This window comes from Lingula anatina, chromosome 1 (genome assembly GCF_051362555.1).
Source record: "Lingula anatina isolate TDL-2025a chromosome 1, LinAna3.0, whole genome shotgun sequence".
Classification (NCBI taxonomy): Eukaryota; Metazoa; Brachiopoda; class Lingulata; order Lingulida; family Lingulidae; genus Lingula; species Lingula anatina.
The window spans coordinates 53,996,975-54,016,935 of NC_141767.1; the positions used below are offsets into that span (position 1 = coordinate 53,996,975).

The 19,961-nt window shown below is 36.7% G+C and overlaps 2 protein-coding genes across 14 annotated transcripts in view; one reads left to right on the forward strand and one right to left on the reverse strand.

Moving 5' to 3' along the window:
• Nucleotides 1-5,755, forward strand: part of LOC106167315 (uncharacterized) — a 27,053-nt gene extending 21,298 nt beyond the window's left edge. For all 12 annotated transcript variants that reach the window (XM_087001008.1, XM_087001017.1, XM_087001015.1 and 9 more), the window contains 6 exons: nt 166-333; nt 576-673; nt 1,651-1,776; nt 2,042-2,115; nt 2,239-2,381; nt 2,760-5,755. In XM_087001008.1, the coding sequence (XP_086857134.1) occupies nt 166-333; nt 576-673; nt 1,651-1,776; nt 2,042-2,115; nt 2,239-2,381; nt 2,760-2,947 (797 nt within the window). In that variant the 3' untranslated portion in view covers nt 2,948-5,755. The remainder of the gene's footprint in view (nt 1-165; nt 334-575; nt 674-1,650; nt 1,777-2,041; nt 2,116-2,238; nt 2,382-2,759) is intronic.
• Nucleotides 5,583-19,961, reverse strand: part of LOC106167914 (sacsin) — a 48,472-nt gene continuing 34,093 nt past the window's right edge. For both annotated transcript variants that reach the window (XM_087001006.1, XM_087001007.1), the window contains exons 7-8: nt 8,990-19,956; nt 5,583-8,448 (exon numbers count right to left, since the gene is read on the reverse strand). In XM_087001006.1, coding sequence (XP_086857132.1) covers nt 8,128-8,448; nt 8,990-19,956 — 11,288 coding nt within the window. In that variant the 3' untranslated portion in view covers nt 5,583-8,127. The remainder of the gene's footprint in view (nt 8,449-8,989; nt 19,957-19,961) is intronic.

Genomic DNA, 19,961 nt, shown 5'->3' on the forward strand with positions numbered 1-19,961 from the left:
TTTCTTTCCTTAGTACAAGGAAAAATTGTAATTCAGTTGATAAGCAGTTTAAGTTAGATAAAAGTACCTGAAAGATATCTTTGATTGATATAGACAACCTGAATATAGTATCACATTTTATTCAATTTCTGTAAGTGTTTTACCCTTTATGAATGTATCTCTTAGGTCTGTTCACAGATGGGAAAGGTCCTATTCCTCCTCCTGGAAGCACTCTCTTCCAAGGTTATGCCTTCCTGCTCACCAATGTGGACAAGTCTGAGAATGAAAAAAAAGCAGAAAGGAAATTTTTACAACAGGGATTAGATTCTTCTACTGATGACTCATCAATAGAGGGTAAGACAATGAGTTAATTTTACATTTATTGTAAAAACTGCATTTGATTTTGATACTTATGATATATGACTGTGTGTTCTCAGTTAATTTTGCCTTTTGATTGAATGAAAAATTAGACAAGGGGAAAGTACCCTTTTGTCAGATTAAAGTTATGAATCGCATTTGGATTTGATTTCTTTGGTGGAATATAAAATACTGCCAGATTACATTTTATTATTTTCTGTCCCATGTATTGTGTTCAGAAGAGGAAGAGGAGGTCGTTCCATTTGATAAGTGTCATCTGCGAGCTCAGATTGAAGGTGGAGGAGGTGTGGTCCTGGACAAGTTCAATCCTAGTCAGGTAATTACAAAAAATGTTAGAAGTTTCTATAAACCTAAATTCATGTTTTTTGTAAGCTCACACAATTAGATTATTTCACCAACCTGTTTAAGACTATTCTGTTAAGCTTGTGGTCAGGGTGTCTGCCTATGGAATGGGAGGACATGGGTTCAACCCCATCAGAGGATATACCATTCATTCATAAACGGTACCTGCTGTCGCCCAGCTTCGTGCTCAGCACTTGGGGGTTAAAACAGGGGTAAAGTTCCTGGTCTAGCAGCAAAACATAACATTTAGTTGCTAGCTTTCAGTACCTTATACAGAAAGTGGGCTGTATCCTCCCCAGGGAGGCCTTAGTCTCAACATCCAGTCTGTATAAGGGCCAAAAATGGCCAGGTGTCAAATGTTAAACTGCGCTGAGACACATGTGGAGTGTGGTAAACAGGAAATGAACTTAACTTTACTTTTAGTAAGAAAAGTTAGAATTTTATGTATGTATCATCTATTTGATGGAAAACAAGACAAATGTATAAAACAACCTTGCTAGAGTGATATCAGTTTACTTATTTTACTTGATGTCCCAGATCTTAACTAGGATAAAATTTCTTAATTGTATTTACAATATTTAATATGCATGAAATTGTGTGTGTTTGTTTGTTTGTTTTTGGAAACAAAATGTAGTGAATTTATAGGAAGAGATCTGTGTGTATTGTGAATAGCTTTATGATATCGGGAAATGCAGACATTGTTTAAAAATTGTTGAAATGATAAATTCATGCCAGTTTTATGATGAATATGCTCAGAACAAAAAGCTGCACGTTTTCTGAAATATTCTCAATTCCTTAATTTCTTTGATAGTAACCATTTTACTTCCTGTATGTTCACTAAATTTGCAAACAAGTAATTTTAGAATATCCATAAAATGGGTTGGATACCTATAGAAACCTTGGTCAGCCTTGTAACAAATATTTAATAAACTTTCATACTTTATATTTCAGATTCATGCTGCACAGCAGGTGTGCCTCATATCTAGTGCCCACCAGAGAACAATCAAGTACCTGCAGTGCCTGGCTGCCTGTATACCATGTGTGTCTCATGTGTGGATCAGAGACAGCTGCAGATCGGTAAGATTGTCCAAGAAAAGAGAGAATAGAGATTGGATGTTTTTTTTTTCCTTTTGAATGATTAGGTTGTTGCATAAATTGTTATTAAGTGGCCAGAGATTGAGGGAGATAAAGTTATTATTTCTTAATTTGAAATTGATTTAAAGAAATATCTTTTACCATCTTTGCCAAGAGCATTTTAAAGCCCCCCAAAAATTGTGTCTGCATTTATTTTCTGTTTACACACACACAGTATATGACTAATTTTTGCTGCCTTTGATTTTAGAGTCAGTTGCTAGATCATAAAGCATATCTACTTCCTGCAGGAATCAACATAGAATCAAAGAGACTTGTAGAATGGTAAGTAACATTTTCTGTAATGTTATGAAAGCTGTCAAACTTTTATTTCTTTGGTTATTGTCAGTGTATTGTCCAATCATTCAATCATCATGGCACTGTCTATATGACATCTTTTATCTTTAGGAACCCTAGGAATGATGCTTTGATGGGAATGTCAGTGCTGCTGGTGTCAAGTAATAAAGACTTCCAGCTAACATGGACATCTGTCCTGGAGGCTGCAGGGTGCCAGGTAACTGCCAAGATGCCTGGCCAGGTGCTTAAGTCAAGTAAGTATAAATGTAATGTAGCATCATTTTATGCAGTACCAGTTCAGTAAACACATTCTAGGTAAAAATTTTGATGGGCATTTCCTGGAATTGAGTTGCTACAATTTCTGAAATACTTATTTTCTTTCCAAAAGTATACATTTTAGTCATCGTTTCTAAATTGGTGGAAATTTGCCACTAAAAAAAAGAAAAAGATTCCAAGGAGAAATAACAACATTAGCTTTTTTTGTTCTAGTAACACATACAGTTGATTAGTGATTGGCCATTTGAAATGAGAATAACTGCACAGTGATATACTTGCTACAAGTCTTAGCCCAAAACGCTGGGTTCTGATCATTTTTCTCCCTGATTTTCATGGTTAGGTTTTGTATGTTTCAGGTTTCAAAGATGAAATATCAGTAGTGGTCACTGATAGCAGATGTCCGAAGAAAGTGATAACAATGTCAAGTGACTTTGGATTGCCAGTTGTGTCCACTGAGTGGGTCATCCAGTCCTTAATCAGTGGCCAGAGAATGAATTACTGTGGACATGTTAAATACAAATACAATTATGAAGAAACAATTTAATTATCATTTTATGCTCAGCATATTGTTAAATACAAATATGAAGAAACAATTTAATTTTTATCATTTTATGCTCAGCATATTGCTCTTTGGTATTTTTATGGTGAAAATTTACATGACTTTTTTTACACAAATTAGAAATCTTATGAAGTCATGTTATTTAGATGCATGGAATATTAATGTTTTAATAAAAGGTAGTTCTCTTTTTAGATCAATTGTTCATTTAATGCATGTTTATCTTATTTTGTACATAATGATTTGTAATTCAAATTTAAACATTCAATACTGTCATGTTGCTTGATCATGTTTTATCAAATATGCTTTGAAAACCAATTGAAAGTTGGAGAAAATTTTGAATTGTGAGATTTATCACATCATAGGCAGAATATCAATTCTGTTCCATTTTTATGTACAGACACAGATGTGTCTGTACATATTGCCATCACCTGCGTCTGTCGTCGCCGTCCCTGTCGCCGTCCCTGTCGCCGTCGATGTCGCCGTCGCCGTCGCCGTGCACTTTCATCGTTAACACGATAAGTGGAAGACAGTTTTACTTTTTGGCTTTATATTTACAGAGCTGATAAATATTCATAAAACGCAGGTCAAGTTCGAAAATCAGCATGTTTGGGCCATTATTGTAGAAGTTGTGCTGTTTTTTCACTTTTTAACATATATGCAACACTGTTAACACATTTCAAGGAAAACCGATAGGCCTGTTGTCATGAAACTCACAGGAGTAATCAATCTCACTAAAATGCAGGTCAAGTTCGAAAATCGGCATTATCGGGCCATTATTTTAGAAGTTATGCTGTTTTTTCACATTTCCTCAGATTCAATTCTTAGGCATGTTAACAGTCTCATTATTTAACTAATAAGATACGTAAAGGTGTTTGTTTCACATTTCCTGCATCTGTACAACATTGATAGTTGATTGTGTAAAAATGATGGTAAACTTGTTATCGTGTATTGTGTAATAGAGTTTCAAATATGGAAATAAACTCATATCATTGCAGTCTGTCAGATTCAATCATTCACGATGTTCAGAATCTCAGAATGGAGGAAATTGGACATTTAACACTGTTGTATTGATACTTTCCCCATCTCATCAATTTTCTTAGTTGATCATATAAAAATGGCAGTAAACTGTTAATTTTGTTTCATGTTAAAAAATTGTTAAAAATGGGAAAAAAAACATTTCAGAACAGTGCTGTCTTGTTTACTTTTTGGCATTTTCAAGATGTGACTTTGAAGTTCCATGGTCCTGAAGACCTTTGCTAGTCACATTTTTTGAATATCCATGATACCAATATTTTATTATTAAAAATTGATGGTCATTATGCTGTTAAACATTATGTAACGTTGCATCAAAATTTGAAGAAACCCCTATTTTGGACACTGCTCCCATGTCACTTACTGTTCTCAAACTTAGGGAAAGAAACAAGGGACTTAAATAAAGCTTCAGTGGGCAATGTAGTCTATTTGGTAAATTTTGTTGGCAGTTAAACAGTTTTTTGTGAAAATTTAATTTTTCACATATTGGCATTTTCAAGGTGTGACTTAGAACCTCCACGGGCTTGAAGACCCATGCTAGTCACATTTTCTGAAAATCCATGATAAGTGTATTTTATTATTAAAAACTGATGGTCTTTATGCTGTTAAGCATTATGTAATATTGCATCAAAATAGAAGAAAACACAATTTTGGGTGCTGCTGCCATGATGACCATTATGGGTAAAGCATGTTACTTATGATTGTCAAACTTTCAAAAAAGAAACACAGGACTAAATTGCAGCCGAGTTGGAAAAGCAGTCTAATTTGCTTCTTTTTATTGTAGTAATACATTTTAGTGAAATATTCATATTTATCGTGTTGCCATTCATTGTGGGACTCAGAGCTCCCATGGACATAAAGCCGAATGGTAACCAAATGTTCTACATGTCCATGCTATTTATAGTCAATAATCAAAAATTGGTGATAATTATTCTGTAATTTATTATGTAATGTTACATCAAAATTGACAAAAATGCACTGCTACAATAAACATTATGAAAAGAAACTGTGTTACTTATTATTATTATTTTTAACTTACAAGTTTGATTTTTAGGATTGGCATGCAGTTCAAATTAGAAAGCCAGCTCAATTGGGTTATCATTTATAATTGAATTTATGCAATTTTGTGTAAAATTTTCATTTTTCTCATTCTGGCACTTTCAAAGTGTGAACTCTCATGGGCCTGAAGCCTTATGCTTGTTTCATATTTTATTTACATTGGTGTTACCTGTTGAGCATATTTAAATTTTGATGTTGAATTTGCAGTTAAGCATAATGTACTTTTGTATCAGAATTGACAGCAGCCTATTTTGTGCATTGTTATTTTCAGCTTTTTGTCTGTACATTTGACAGCTTTGCTGCCTTGTTTTAACCGTTTTTATTTAGTTGAAACTTTTATGAGCATTAGTATAGATAACCTAGATTGATATTTGGAAAGGCAGATCATTCTATATGCTGCCCTTTGTAATTCAATAATTGCATATATCATCTTTATTTAAATAAATTTGTAGATAAGTTTTTCAGTGTATATATGTATTTTAATGTAAATGTTTGTTTCCCATTGTATGAGAATATATTTATAATCAAATTAAAACAAAACTTCATCAGAATTTTATTGATGCCATAAAATCATACCAACATGTTTTTAACTGAAATATGTTGGATTTTACCTTTACTGCACATAATAAGTAAATTTTATGTACCTCAAAAAATATTTTAAAGGTACACTGTATATATATATTAAAACATTTCCAAAAGTCATATTTTCCTTGTCTATGTATCCTTCAAAGCTACTAATCTTTCCCTATCAGACCTTAAAAAGATAAAATCCTTCAAATGAAATGTGGATGGTTCCTTCTTAAATTTACAGGAAGTCGTGGCATTTCAAGTGAAGGGGCCAGTCATTATGAACTAAATTATTAAATTAAAAATGAAACGTACTTCTCTAAGTACTTCATTTTGGCAGGTAAATCTCTTACAGAGTACCTTTAAGAACCATTTGGTGTACATAAAATTTGTGAACAGTCCTAATATATGTCATTTTCTTTTTTTGATATGCATGGGCAGCCAAATATTTACTAATCTTACAAGCATGTGTTCTTAAAGAAAAAATCATAATTTATCTATTGAATGATTTACTTTTTTCAAATATATGCCCACCAAAAAGATACTACAATGTAACTCCATTAATACATTGTTCATGTTAAACAATTTGGAGAGGTTATGACCCATTAAAATATGCCATCTCTCATATTATTTTGAGAGAAAACTAGCTTCAATTACATGCCAGTCACTTGCCACATCTAACAAAATACTAAATTTTTTTGAAGTTAAGCATATTAAAGTTTGTGATGGATAATTAAATATGAATATAAAGAATCATTTTCACATCAAACCAAAACCAGTCAGGCTGGATTTCATATTTAAAAAAGTTATCTTTGTATGCACTTCATGTAATTACCATAAAGCGCATGCTTCACTTCTTTTAAGTTTTCATAACTGCATCTGCAGCTGGCTAGATTTCATATTTAAAAAAATTATCTTTGTATGTGCTTCATGTAAATACCATAAAGTACACGTTTCCCTTCTTTAAGTTTTCTCCTCATAACAGCTGGCATATGATAACAGATGCATTAAAGTCACTAGGGTTATATTTATATTTATCATTTAAAGGCAACACAGATTTGTCCCCAAATGTCCCATGTTGATGCCCTAGATGAATGAAAATAGCTGTATTAATGAAGTGTTTAGTGTGCTCAAAGCACTGTACTTGTGAAGAATTACACATTGCTTATAATGACCCCTCTTTCAGAATGCAGCAGTACATGAGGGGATTATTTTATTTATCTTGATAATCCTTATTTTAATCTTTCAAGCTATTCTATTGCACCCAGGGGTTTTAAAAATCTGAATGCTTATTCTTTTAACTACAATCTATGTATCATTTCTAAATATTAAGTAACATATCCCTAAATTGGTAACATTGGTGCAAGTTTCTTCACTTTAGGAAGATATAATTCTAATCCTTGATGCATTTTTTAAAAATCACCAAATAAATAAATAAATAAATAAATAAAATTTAAAAAATGGGCCCTTTTTAATCCTTACTTGAACCCTACTGATAGGTAATAATAGATTTTGTCAAAACAGAAAATGCAGCTAATGAAAGTTATCTGTCCCATAGTTGCATAAAGTAAAGTGAGTATATTGTTATTTGGACCTAGAGTTTAAGTATTCCATAGTCTACTAAGAGAATACCATTATAATATTTTAATTACTTATCATATATCATTAAAAAAATATTTTTCTAGGATCAGTTTGGGAAATACTGCCCAAATAAGGCCAAATATCATGCTTCTAAGACTTTTCCTTTAGATTTCTGAACCCTAAGGGCATGTTTCTAACAAACAAGTTAAAGCTACAAAGTTGCAATCCTTTAAAGTCTAATATTTCAAGCCTCTTTCCATACAGCATGTTACTCTTGAACATTGCTGATAACATAATATCATGTTCTCATGATATTAGCCACATCAGAAGTATTGAATTTACAATAATGCAGAGACTAATTTATGTAATACATCACTCTAAAATAATGTGCATTCTTTATATTCAATAATTCAAAACATGCACTGTCAAACAAAAGTGGTAATGGACCTGACCAGAGTACACACACACACACACACACACACACTTGAAAAGAGTGTTTAAATGAGTAATAAGAAAAAAGTTGACATACACAGAAGAAAAGCTCCAAAATCACGATCAAAATCTGCACCATGGAGTATTTTGCATAATCCTTCCCTGTGCCTTAAAAAGATGATACTGTACAACCATGTTCACTCTATTTTACATCATATGCTGTGTTGGTACAGAAAAAAATATACAAAATTCGCATAGAAATGTGAAAGAACATCAAAATCTATTTTAAATGTTGTAAATTGCATGAACTACATGTACCAATACAAATATATATATACAAGGCCTTAATGCAATGTAAAATCATAGATCACAAAAACTTATTTACAATGAATTTGTATCAAATATATTACAAATATCATACCCAGGTTAACACAATCTTGTTATTTTACAGTGTTCTAAAAATCAAATATATCCTGGAAAGCTATGAAAACACTTTAAAAATCTCTGTCTACTGGCACACCTTTGTCTTTTAACAATGCCTTGACCAGAGACAGCAGTTCCTCAGTGATGCTTTTTGCCTTTGTTGCTGTGTCATTTTTGTATTCATCATGTGGAATACCTGAGTAGCATCTGTCTGGATATCGCATGCTTACGGAATGTCTGAGCAGAGTCTGAAGTTGACTTGAAAGCATTGCAATTTCATAACCATTGCCTGAAAGGTCTAGACTGGCAGCCATTGAAGGCAGGTCATGGCTGTTGTCCTTCAGATTGGCATCTATCGCAAACTGTGCAGCTTTCAGTGCTTTTTCTGCAGACTGAAATTTATATAAAAAATGAAATAATGGTAATATGTCATTGCTTAAGGATGGGTTTAAGGGACCATTCCCTGAGATATCGTACTAACTTTGAATTGATCCATCTCCTAGGGGATTCTCACTAAATTGCTATCAACTTAAGCAGCTTAAATGTCTGTCACGCCTACTAAAGCTGTTAGGGGGTAATAAACTACTGGAGGCCGAGCGTGCACGAAGTTAATTATCCCCTAGCCGATTCGATAGGTGTGACAGACATTTAAGCCACTTAAGTTGATAAGAATTTAGTGTGAATCCCCGTGGAGTTAGACCAGTCCTGTTGGATCTATATAGGCATGGGAACACAGTCTAATAGAAGGGTGCTAATGATGCTCTACTGTCAGCCTCTTTAGCAAAAATGAAAAGAAATACACAAAATTGAAAGTGAAATTATGAGATGTGAAGATTAAACATGTAAAATATTGTCATATTAAAAAGAAAAAGAGCTAAATACTGTGATTAGGTTTTATTTACAATTTCATTTTATTTTACTTCTTTAGCTTACCTGATGGCACTTGAAGCATGCCCATTCATAGCTTTGGGTTGGTACACTGGTATCATTGGTGACAGCCTTGAAATCCCACTGGGACTGGCAGAACCACCTGAAAGCTTCTGTTGGTTGGGGATTCTTCCGGGTATATGAACCTCCACTATATGACCCATAACTTCTAGAGCTCCCACCTGAATAGAATCGGTGATAACAATCTCTTTCATGTCTGGCGCGGCGACCCATGTTGGTGTAAAATTGGCTAAATATATCTGTGTAAGCTGAATGTGGTCTAGATGCTGCAAATGTTTGTTGTGGACCTCTGTCAAGTCTAGCTACTTCACTCTGAATGAATTGACAAGCTTTATTGTAAGTATCTTCCTGACCAAGATTTTTGTCTGGATGATACTTTCTGATCAATCTCTTGATAATTTTTTTCCTCTCATTTTCATCAAGCTTCCAAGCCTTCTCTAAAGTTCTTGTTATATCTTGCAAAATGTCTTCAAGAAGTTCTGGAGCCGAGTTGACCTCGTATGGAGACTTCTCATAAGGAAGAATGTCTTTTGAGACTTTTTTAGGTGGGCGCTTAAACTTGTAAAGGTCATTTGCAGAGACAACTAGGATGTCATTCTCTTCAGATCCAATTGATATTTTGTATTTCCTTTGCACATTTGAGGTTTGAGAATTGGCATCTTTGATGATCTCTTCTAGCACAATGGCATATATGTATGTTGGAAGACCCTCAAGATTCTTCAATAATGGATCTTCCACTTCATATCCTACATACTCGCCACGCTCAAAGTGGTCAAAATCCTCAGACAGAAGATATTGATCATCTATATGAAGGTATGTACCTGGAGTGGGTAGAACACTCTCCATGTTTGACTCATCTGGAAGAATGTCTAGTTCATCCAAACATTTTGATATTCCATTGATAGCAACATTTTCATATAGGATGCAGCATAACTGATGAAATACTGATGACAGTCTGTGCTTTGACAGAGTGTTCAACACTCCAGCAATTTTATGTGAATTTTTACTGATTTGGACACCTCTTTTCAAATAAAAACAATAAGACTGTTGTCCACAATGTGCCATCCTATAGAAACAAAACTGCGTTTTCTCACTTCCTTCTAAAACATCCCCTTTGTATTCCAACACAGTGGTCAATTCTGGTACCAAGTGAAATTTGATGTTTTTAATGTTTTCTTTTAATACAATAATGTCTTCTTCATTCACTTGGAAGTTCTCCTCTTTACCAGCATGACGAAGTAGGCGTATCACTGCCTGACAAAAACTGGGAGATCTCATTTTCAATTGTACAGGATGTTCACCAAAGTCTTCAAATTCTGGTTCAAACATCAGTTTCTCTTTGACAACATCAGTCAAATTTCTTAGACGCAAATTCTGTGGCAAATATTCAGCAACATGGCTATATGGTGGGGGTGGGTCCTCAAATTCACATTCTGTCAGAGAAACAAGTACTGGTTCATCAAACTGAACTTTTTGAAGCCGCTCAAAATGAGACATTTTATTGTAATAGATAATATCCTTGGAGAGCTGCAGATCCCCATTGGAAGTAAGCAAGTACAACTGGTTTAACTGTTCTGGTTTGCGAAGCTTTTTAAACAAAAAGCCCATTGCTTTCAATGCATTCTTCTTTTCATTTGGCTCCAATTTTTCTCCTTCAGTATCTCTGTGAATCATTTCCAAGACATTGGCATACTGGTAACATGAGGGTCTATCCGTGCTCCCTATCAGCTTGAAAAGATCCTTGTACATTGCATATAGTGGTGGCACAGCATAAAGATAAGGTTTTAATTCATCTTCTGGCAAGCAAAAAATAGCAACTTGATTAGGATACACAAGTCTTCTTCCATCCTCTACTAAAATGCATGTCAAGTTTTGCAACTGTTTAGTCCACTTTGGACTTTTTTTCTCATTTAGTTGCTTCCAGTCTTTTTCCAACCACTGATACATTTGCCCCATAATCTTGCATAGCAGTTCATATTCTTTATCTCTTAGATTTTCGACTTGCTCTTGCAATGAGTGGCAGACACTGCAACAATGACCCACAACCTGTTCTGTAGATGGTTTTTCCTTCACTCCAAGGGCTTCACACACTTTTCTGTAGTAAGACTGTTCGTCACCTCTAACTTGAAGGTGGTACCTGTAAGACATTGGATTTGCCCACTGTTCAATGAAATGGGCATTTGTCCATGACAGTAATTCATATTCTTGCTTGTACGGGATTGATCCACTGAAGCAGATAAAAGGTGGAACTGACCCTTTCACCTTACTGCCTTGAGGACACAGTCTCTGAAGGTTCTCTGAGGCAACATGTTGGGGCAGGAAGGGCACATCCCTGATTTCATGCAATAATGAATATTCACTTAAAACATCTTTACGTGAAAGTAAATGCTCTACTACTACTCTGGCTTGTTCTGCAAAGGTTCTGTATTGTTCTTGGTGTGCTAGCCTTGACCCCTTTTCAATTGATTTGGCAAATTCAATGACCTTCTCTGCTGTGACATGTTGCTGTAAACCTATTTCACGAAGCAATGGTAAAAATTCTGTAGAGTTGTAAGGGTATGGAGGAAACTCTTTCTCAGTAAGCATGGCTTTAAATACTTCATTGCAAGGATCATAAAATGAACTTGCAGTTGCCAGGGTACCTGGAATTCTACTATTAGGCAGAAACTTCAAACAAGAAAGTGCCTTTATCATCCTCTTCCTATCATCTTCCTTCTTTCTCAAAGGATGTAAGTAACGGCCTATAATAAATTCCAAATGATGCACTCTTTCTGCCTCTGAGAAATCTGCAAACTTTGGAAATATGTACATACAGTATGCATCACATTCAGAGAGAACTTGACAACCCAACCATTTGTAAAGTGGTTCTAACATCTCACTAGGTCTCAAAAAGGCCACACTTTCACCACCTCTGTCCCATACTTGCATACCATGTGCAGGGATAGATGTAGGTATAATGTAAGCAGTCTTCCTTTCAATGCTTATAAGCTCTTTTGTCACAGAATAGAAGAAAGGAAAACTGCACACTTTTGACTTCAGTTCAGGGGTCTTTTTCAGGACATCAAGGCACTGACGAAAATATCCCAGTATGACCTGACATTCCACGACATTTGCTTTGCCAACTAGTTTTTGCCTTTTTGCTACTCCTTCCAATGCAGCGACTACCGATATGGGGGAATTAATGTTGCTTACTGTTGCACGTGCAGTGGGACAAATTGGTTTAGAATGTCCTTGTAGTAAAGCATACGCTAGCTGTGGAACGTCCAACTTTTGTAAGACATCTAAAATTTTTTCAAAGCCTGAGAAGTAAACTCGACTATCTACAGCCTCTTGTGCTCGTGACATCTGAAGCAGGCACAGACCTGCTGGCTTTCCAGATGATTGCTGTATGATTACTGGCAAGAGACACCAATCTGAAAGTGGTTTCAATAAATCTCTTATTTTCTGGCATTTAGAAACTGCATCAGTTTCATTACTGACCTCAGGATCAACTTCTGAGTGAAGATATTTCCACAGTGACTGGATCCACTGTTTTGATGGAGCCTCTGGATTCCAGTGAATTATCCCCCCTCTATGTAGCTCCTGCGGTAACACAGAGGGCAGGCTGGCCGCTAGATCAGAAATCATAAATCTTTTGAAAATTTGACTCTTCTCAGTAAATGTACAAAAAATTGTATTTACCAATAAGGTATGGCAAAAGAAAGCAGCATGCATGGGTAGCAAATAGGAGAATTTTGAACAAAACACAGGTGATCTTGAACTAAACACTTTCAGTTTCTTGTCTTGTGTCAAAAGCAATGGACAGTCCTCAAGCATCTGCAGAAAATTACTGGACTTCGTGCAAAACTCCAACACAGTTTGGAGGTTTTCTGGTGTTCCAAAGATGGTGTTTGTGATATCCACTGGAAAGTATTGTTCTGAAATGAAGCACAACTCCTCAGGTTTCTGGAAGGTTTGAAAGAACTGAAGTACAGACTCTGGACTCACAGTTTTCACCTGGATGCCTGCATCCCCGTAACGTCTAAATATTGACATTGGGCAATGCACTAGATTGAAATTGCTGTCAAGTAGAATTCTTCTGACAGTACAACTGGGGGATGGCTTATATACACTTGGTATATCTGTGAACAATGGCTTTGGTTCTAGAATCTGACTATCCAAGTCATCAAAAAATACCTCATCTTTTCCACTTCCTGTAGGTTGAAACCAGGTTATTTCACAATCTCTCTGACGTCGATCTGACCTCCGCAAAACTGGAAGAACCCTCAAAGAAAGTTCACAGGTTAGTTGGTAAACTCTTTTTGCCAAATAATGTATATATCTTTCCTTATGACTGATAATAGGAAACAGCTGAGCATACCATTGCAATAGTTTTTCTATTTGAGCCTCAGTTTTTCCATGAATATTTTCCATAATCATCAACTTTGTTTGCTCAAGCTGATTGGTGTAACAAGGGGCAACTGTTTGCTCCAGTAATGTTTTGTTCCATTCACTTTTCACATCAGTACACATATTTTCGCTCCCCACCCAAAGATTTCTTCTTGCTTCATGATCCAGAGCAAAGTGTCCATTTATATGGACTGGGAGGTCTGTTTCCAATGGTAATGGCAGGAAACAAAAAATTATGTTTTTCTGGGGCTTTGATATTTCTAGCCTTGGAATGTCAGATTGAAGCAAAAATGCTGTCCCTCCACGTGGCAAAAGTCCCAACTCTCTGTTCCCAAGGGCTTTCTGTAAAGTTGGAGATACTGCTGAATTGCTGAAGCCAAACTGCTGAGTAATTAGCCACTTTTGAGATCTGCCTTCACTGTTTTGCAAGGACAGTTTGTAAGAAACATCAATAGCATGTAACTGGTCCACTCTCATTTCTCGTGCCTCGAGGATCTGTCTACTTTTCATAATTTTCTGTTGAAAAGACTGCTGTGCCTGTGTATCTTCAGCACTGAGGTGTGCTTCTACACTGTAAGTGTTTTGCAGCTTTCCAGTGGAGGTGTCAATTTCTGAGAGGCTTATTTTCTTTATGTTATTGAGAAATAACATCATCAGAAATAAATCATCTTTAAATCTTCTCATGAGAGACTGCATTTCTTCAGTGGTAACTGCTTTCTGTTTTATCTGGGATCGTCTGGCCATGTATTCATTTCTGAGTGGCAATCGGAACAAGGTAGCTTCCTCCATTGGAAAAATATCCCTCATGTCATCCAAATATCCTGCAAAAACATCTGGGAAAGACCTTCTTAACTTAGGAATGTCCACATAACGCCTTCCAGGTTCAGCATCAGAAGCACCTGGTACATAGATACAATGTGGATCAAATACACAAAGTGTCTCTCCCATTTCTTCACCCTTGGTTAAGAAAGATGGTGCATCTGTGAGATGATATACAGCATTGAAACCTACACCATACTGTCCCGTTTTGTTTGGATCTTCACTCTTACTTCCCTCACCTAGATTCTGAATACCCTTTATGTCTGCTTCTGTAAATGGGCTGTTGTTGTAAACACATAAAGCTGGCCCTTGCAGTGGCTCCCAGCATTCTTCAAATATAAGCTCAACTGGATGTTGTCTGGGATCAAAAACAAAGTGAATTTCAGTTGCCTTTGCATCATCTGCATTTTGCAAAAGCTCTTTCAAGATATCCTGGTCATAAGGGTACCCATCTAAAATTCTCTTTATTCTGTTAGTAAGTTTTTCCTTCTGACCAAAACCAATTCCCATTGAATATTTCCTCAGCTTTTCACCTCGTTTTGTCTGAACACCAAGGCCTATAGCAACATGATAAGGCAAGTCTTTGTGTACATAATGCGTGCTGTCATCATTTTCAAGCCACTGGCAATCATCAAAGCAGAGCTGCTTTGCTTCAGACATAACTCCTTGATCATCTGGTAAATAAATTGGCCCATGTTCAACTTCAACTGATTTCAGAGTTGTAGTGAGTGGCACATCTGTTTGAATTGGAGGGGAAATTTTTTCCTGTAATGCAAACACAACCTGAACTACATAAGATGGCAAGGACTCTTTTTTGAATGTGTGATTGTCTTTATGCAGCTCCTGTAGAACCTTGATATAATCTGCAACATCAAAGTTTTTCCTAACACCTGCAGCTCTCATGATGACATAGAAACTTTCCCAAGGACTGGGGAGTTCATAAAGAAGTGGTTCAAACTTGGCCTCAGAGTGAAATATGACCTTACGTCCTGAGATAAATTCATGAATCTGTGGAATGTACACTGCATTTCTTCTTTCCAGTTCAGAGGTAAATGTTTTCTGGTGTTTAGGGTTGTTCTTCAGTAAATCATTAAGATGCTGATAGATGTGTCTCATCAGATATGTTGGCAAGTATTTACACACTGTAGCAGCTTTTATTGCTTGATCAAGCTGATGCCATACCTGTTCAACCTTGACATCTCTTTCAGATTTTATTTGGAGAAACACTGCAACTCTCTTCTCCATCTTCAGCTCCCTTGTATCAATAACAGCAGCAGTGGAGGATACTAAGTCTTCCACATCTGTTGAAAAGCATTCCACAGGTGCAACAAGATTGTTGTGATTGCCTTTCCAGGGAAGTGGATAACCTTCTGGTTTTGCCTTGGCTGGCAAGAATGGTATTTCACGTAGTTCACCCAGTTTGCTTTTCAATTTATCAGTTTTACAGGTTCTGAGCCTCCATTCTAAGTACTGCAATATCCTTTTTGATCTCTCTATTCCTCTACTGTCACCTGCACGATGAAGAACAGCAACACTTCTGGCTCTCTCTAAAATCAGCTTACAGTCGATTTTATCTTTACAGATGCCAAGTTTTTCCAATACTAGGAGGCGATATGGGTGCAGGTATGAGCTTTCTGTTCCTTGGATGAATTTCCCGTCTTCCACATGGTATAATGGAGCAGCTCTACCATTTGGGTGCAGGAGATCACATGGTCGTTTTAGCTGCCCATGTGGTAAGGAAGGAATGCATGCGCAATGCAAGAGCTCATTGAGATCTTTATCACCATGATCAAGTGCATGCAGAATCAAAGCATTTCGGACATCTTCAGCAATAATGTTGAGATTTGGAAAAACTGCTTCTTTGTAAAGCTTGTGGAGGCCATACATGATCTTTTCCACAACAACTTTAGGAGCATATAATGACAGGGCTTCCATTGTTTTATGGGGAACTTCAACATATATCTTTCCCTCCTTTTGAAGAAAAATTTCCAACACCTCTTTGGCTTGTTTTGCTATACCTGATCCTTTGATATCTTCTTGGAGGAGACCAACACTATGGGCATTTGACCACATTTTTCCATTTGAAAGTAAATGAGGTGCCTGCTGTTCTTTACTGGAAAATAAAGTGGCATACAGCTTTTTCACGAAGTGTTGACATACTGGTTTATATCTGGTCACTGAGGCTGGCCACAAGTCACAAAAGGTATAAGATGTGCCAGATGTCAAAGTTTTCAAATCCTCCAGACAAAAAAGAAAAGCCTTGGAAATGACATCTTTAAACAAAGTTTCATTCCATTCAGCTCCTTTTGAAATCTTGTCATCAGAAGTTTTCTCAGTCAGATGTTTGCGGTTGGACTCAACAGAAAAACTGCCATTGACATGGAATGGAAACCCACTGAGTATGGGAAGAGGAAGATAACAAAAAATTGTTCCTTCAAGACATGTTGGTGCATAGCTTTTGCTGCCTTGTATATTGCACTCTTCTAAGTGTACTGCCACTCCACCTGTAGGTACAAGACCAGTATCTTTGCACATTTTCAACACTTCTTGTGTAAGGTCTCCCAAACATGATGTAACAAGCCAGAAATCCTTTCTCTCTTCCCTTTTGAGAATACCCACATTACCTGGAACCTTTTTAGAAGACATCTCAAGAAGAAGAGACACTGCTGGATTTTGTGTGACTCTGTTCATGTGAGTTGATGGCACTGCTTGGAGTACTTGAGTTGATGCTCTTAAAATTTGTGTTGGCTCAAGATGTGGTAAATGCAAACCTCGTATCACTTTTGTGATGTTCCTTGTGGTTTCATAGATAGGCTGCATCATTGATGGTGTTCCATTCTTTGGAAGGTGATAAATTGATACTTTCTTCACATTCTGTGTAAAGAGTAGCACCTCTGGCAAATAGTTCACCAACATCTGAAGAAGTTCTTTTACTTCTTCCTCGTCATAATGCACCTTGCTGATCTCGCTTTCATAGGACTGTTCTTTTGTTCTTAGAGGAAATCGAAATAATGTTGCATCATAGCTTGCTATGCATGATTCCACAGTGGGGTCAAGATTGCAGCCAAATATACCATTGAAAGGCTTGAATTGGTTCTTTAATTTCTGCAACTTTTTTCTATTTTTCAGATTGATCTTCATTCCAGGTTTTGACCTTACTGCTCGTCCCAAGTGTTTCATGTGAGGATCAAAGATAGCTATGCTGTCATTGCTAATAAAACTTGGAACATCTGTTAAATTGTAGACGGCATTGAACCCAAGTCCAAATTTACCAACTTTGTCACTCATTTTTTCTTTAGTTGCACCACCCAGCATAGCAATGTGTGTAAAATCTTCCTCTGTAAATGTAGCATCATTATAGGCCCAGAGAGCAGGGCCTTGGCATCTTCGCATTCCATCATCTATCAAACATGTTTGTGCATCTTCATTTTCTCTCTGGTCAAACAGAAACTTCACTTCTGTTGCTCCTGCATCATCAGCATTCTGTACAAGTTCCTTTGGAACAGATAAACCATCTGTGTAACCTTCTTTAAGCAGGTTATGTAGGCGCCGTGTCAATGGCTCTGACTGACCATAATTGATGTCTAACTCTTCTGCATCTAAAACACGGCTCATGAGGGTAGGTATTCCTAAATTTTCACTAGTTTGCATTGGAACATACTCATGGACAAAGAAGATTAATTCTGATTCTTCATCATTGACATCAGTGACATCATGTCCTTGCTGTAGCCATTCCATATCACAATAGGTGCACTCTGATACTGGTTTTAGGATAAGGGAAGAACTGTCATCACTATGAATAGGTACTAAAAGCACATCTTGCAATTGTAATAGGGTGTCTTTGTCCATGGACTCAACAATATGCAATAATTCTATGATGGTCTGCAAATCTCTCTGTCTATCAAGATTTGTATGCTTGCTGCTGTTCCTCCCTGACTGACTACTTTCTTTTAGGTATTTGCTTTGGATAATGCTTTGTACTTGAAGAATTATTTCAAGTTCATTTCTTGGCTTTACACCATAGTGTGTAAAGTATTTGCTGAATTCCTCTACTTCTCCTGGCAGGGTAAACATGTGTGGCTTTAGCTGAATCCCCTGCAGCTTTGATGGGATGAAAGGAATGACCTCTTCAGCTGAACAAAATCCATCTCCATTCCAAATCCATTTCTCTGCACTAGGTATCAAGTGTTCATGTAGATTTCCGTCCCTCTCAGGGTGCCATAGTTCTCTGTAGATATCTAAAATCATTGGCAAATACACATCTTTTTCTTTGCTTGTGTAGTGGCGAACAACTTGTTTTAAATGATCTATCACTTTTGACACAGCTGGCCTTTTGTTCCATCCAAAATTTCTGGCAATCTCCTCATTTACTTCTTCACCTGCAATATGCCCCACAGAGCCAATCACTTTTTCAAAGATGCTGCTGTTCAACTCACTTGGACTTAAAAAGATGCATGCAGCATAACACCATGGCAAAGTCCTGGGATAATTATATGGCCTTGGCTTGACCTTGATAAACTTGACTGTCTTCAACCACTCTGATGCAAGTCCTAGTATTACTGGCTGGGACTTCAGAATGGTCATAACTGCCTTGGACTTGGCAATGAAATGGTCTGGCACCACTGGTCCATTTGCCTTTTGAATGTACTGAGCAACCCCGTAAATGTCTCTGGCAGTTATGTCTTTTTTTGTCTTCAATCCTAGCATCTTTAAAGCTGTGAATAATCGTGGCTCATCCCTGTATTGCTTAGTTGGAAATACATCACACACCCCATCAAATAGTTCAAACACAACATGGTCACAAGGATCAAACAATGAGTTTGCTGTGAATCTCATGCCTGATTTGGTTGGAATAAAAGATATGTTCTTCATCTTTTGGAAAATTTTTTGATCTTCATTCATGTTGATAGTCAGAACTTGCTTCATCAAACAATCAATCTCCCCATTCTTCTTGTACCATTCAATGTTTGGTAAGACAATTTCTTTTAGCAAGTCATTGGTGTGGAATACCCTTATTTGTAAATGTTGAACAAGGACTTCTGAGTCTCTCTCTGATGCATTTATGAACTTGAAAGGTAATGGAAAGCTTGGACTGTGTTGCAAGGCCCTTTGTACCTCACTGAGAGAAACTGTGTCAGCAGAACTTGGCAGATCAAAATATTTTGTTCCACTCACTAACCTAAAGATTGGTAGTTTCAAAAGTAATTCCCTGTGCAAATGTATACAGTTTGCAGAGGCTTTGGATAAAAACATTCTCAGTTTATCCTTTTCTGCTAATGGCCAATCTTTTACAACTGCCAGAGCTTGTGTTTGCACACTTGAAAGAGCCTGTAGAACACCTTGAGGTGTTGGTGGACTAATGTACCTTGGCACAACAGCCTGGTGATCTTCAATAAATTTGGGAAGATTCTGAAATACAATAACCCCCAAAGCTCTTATTTGATGGGCCAAACTATCATCAAGTTTGTCCCCTCTCCAGGACGCAATCAAAGCAGCTATACCAGAGCTTAACCTCACAACTTTGCAAGAAGCAACATCTGGCAGAATGTGTAAACCTTCAAACCTGGAAAGATCATCAGGGAACTGCCTGGCCAGGTACTTCCATAACATTTGAAACCAATGAAAAGTAGGATGCTCTCTGGCCTGTGGGTTCCAAAGTTTGCAGTTTTCTTTGGATAAAGGAAACAACCTTCGTATCAAATTGGACACTGAGGTTCTATCAAGAATCTTCAACTGGGTTAAGCCTGAA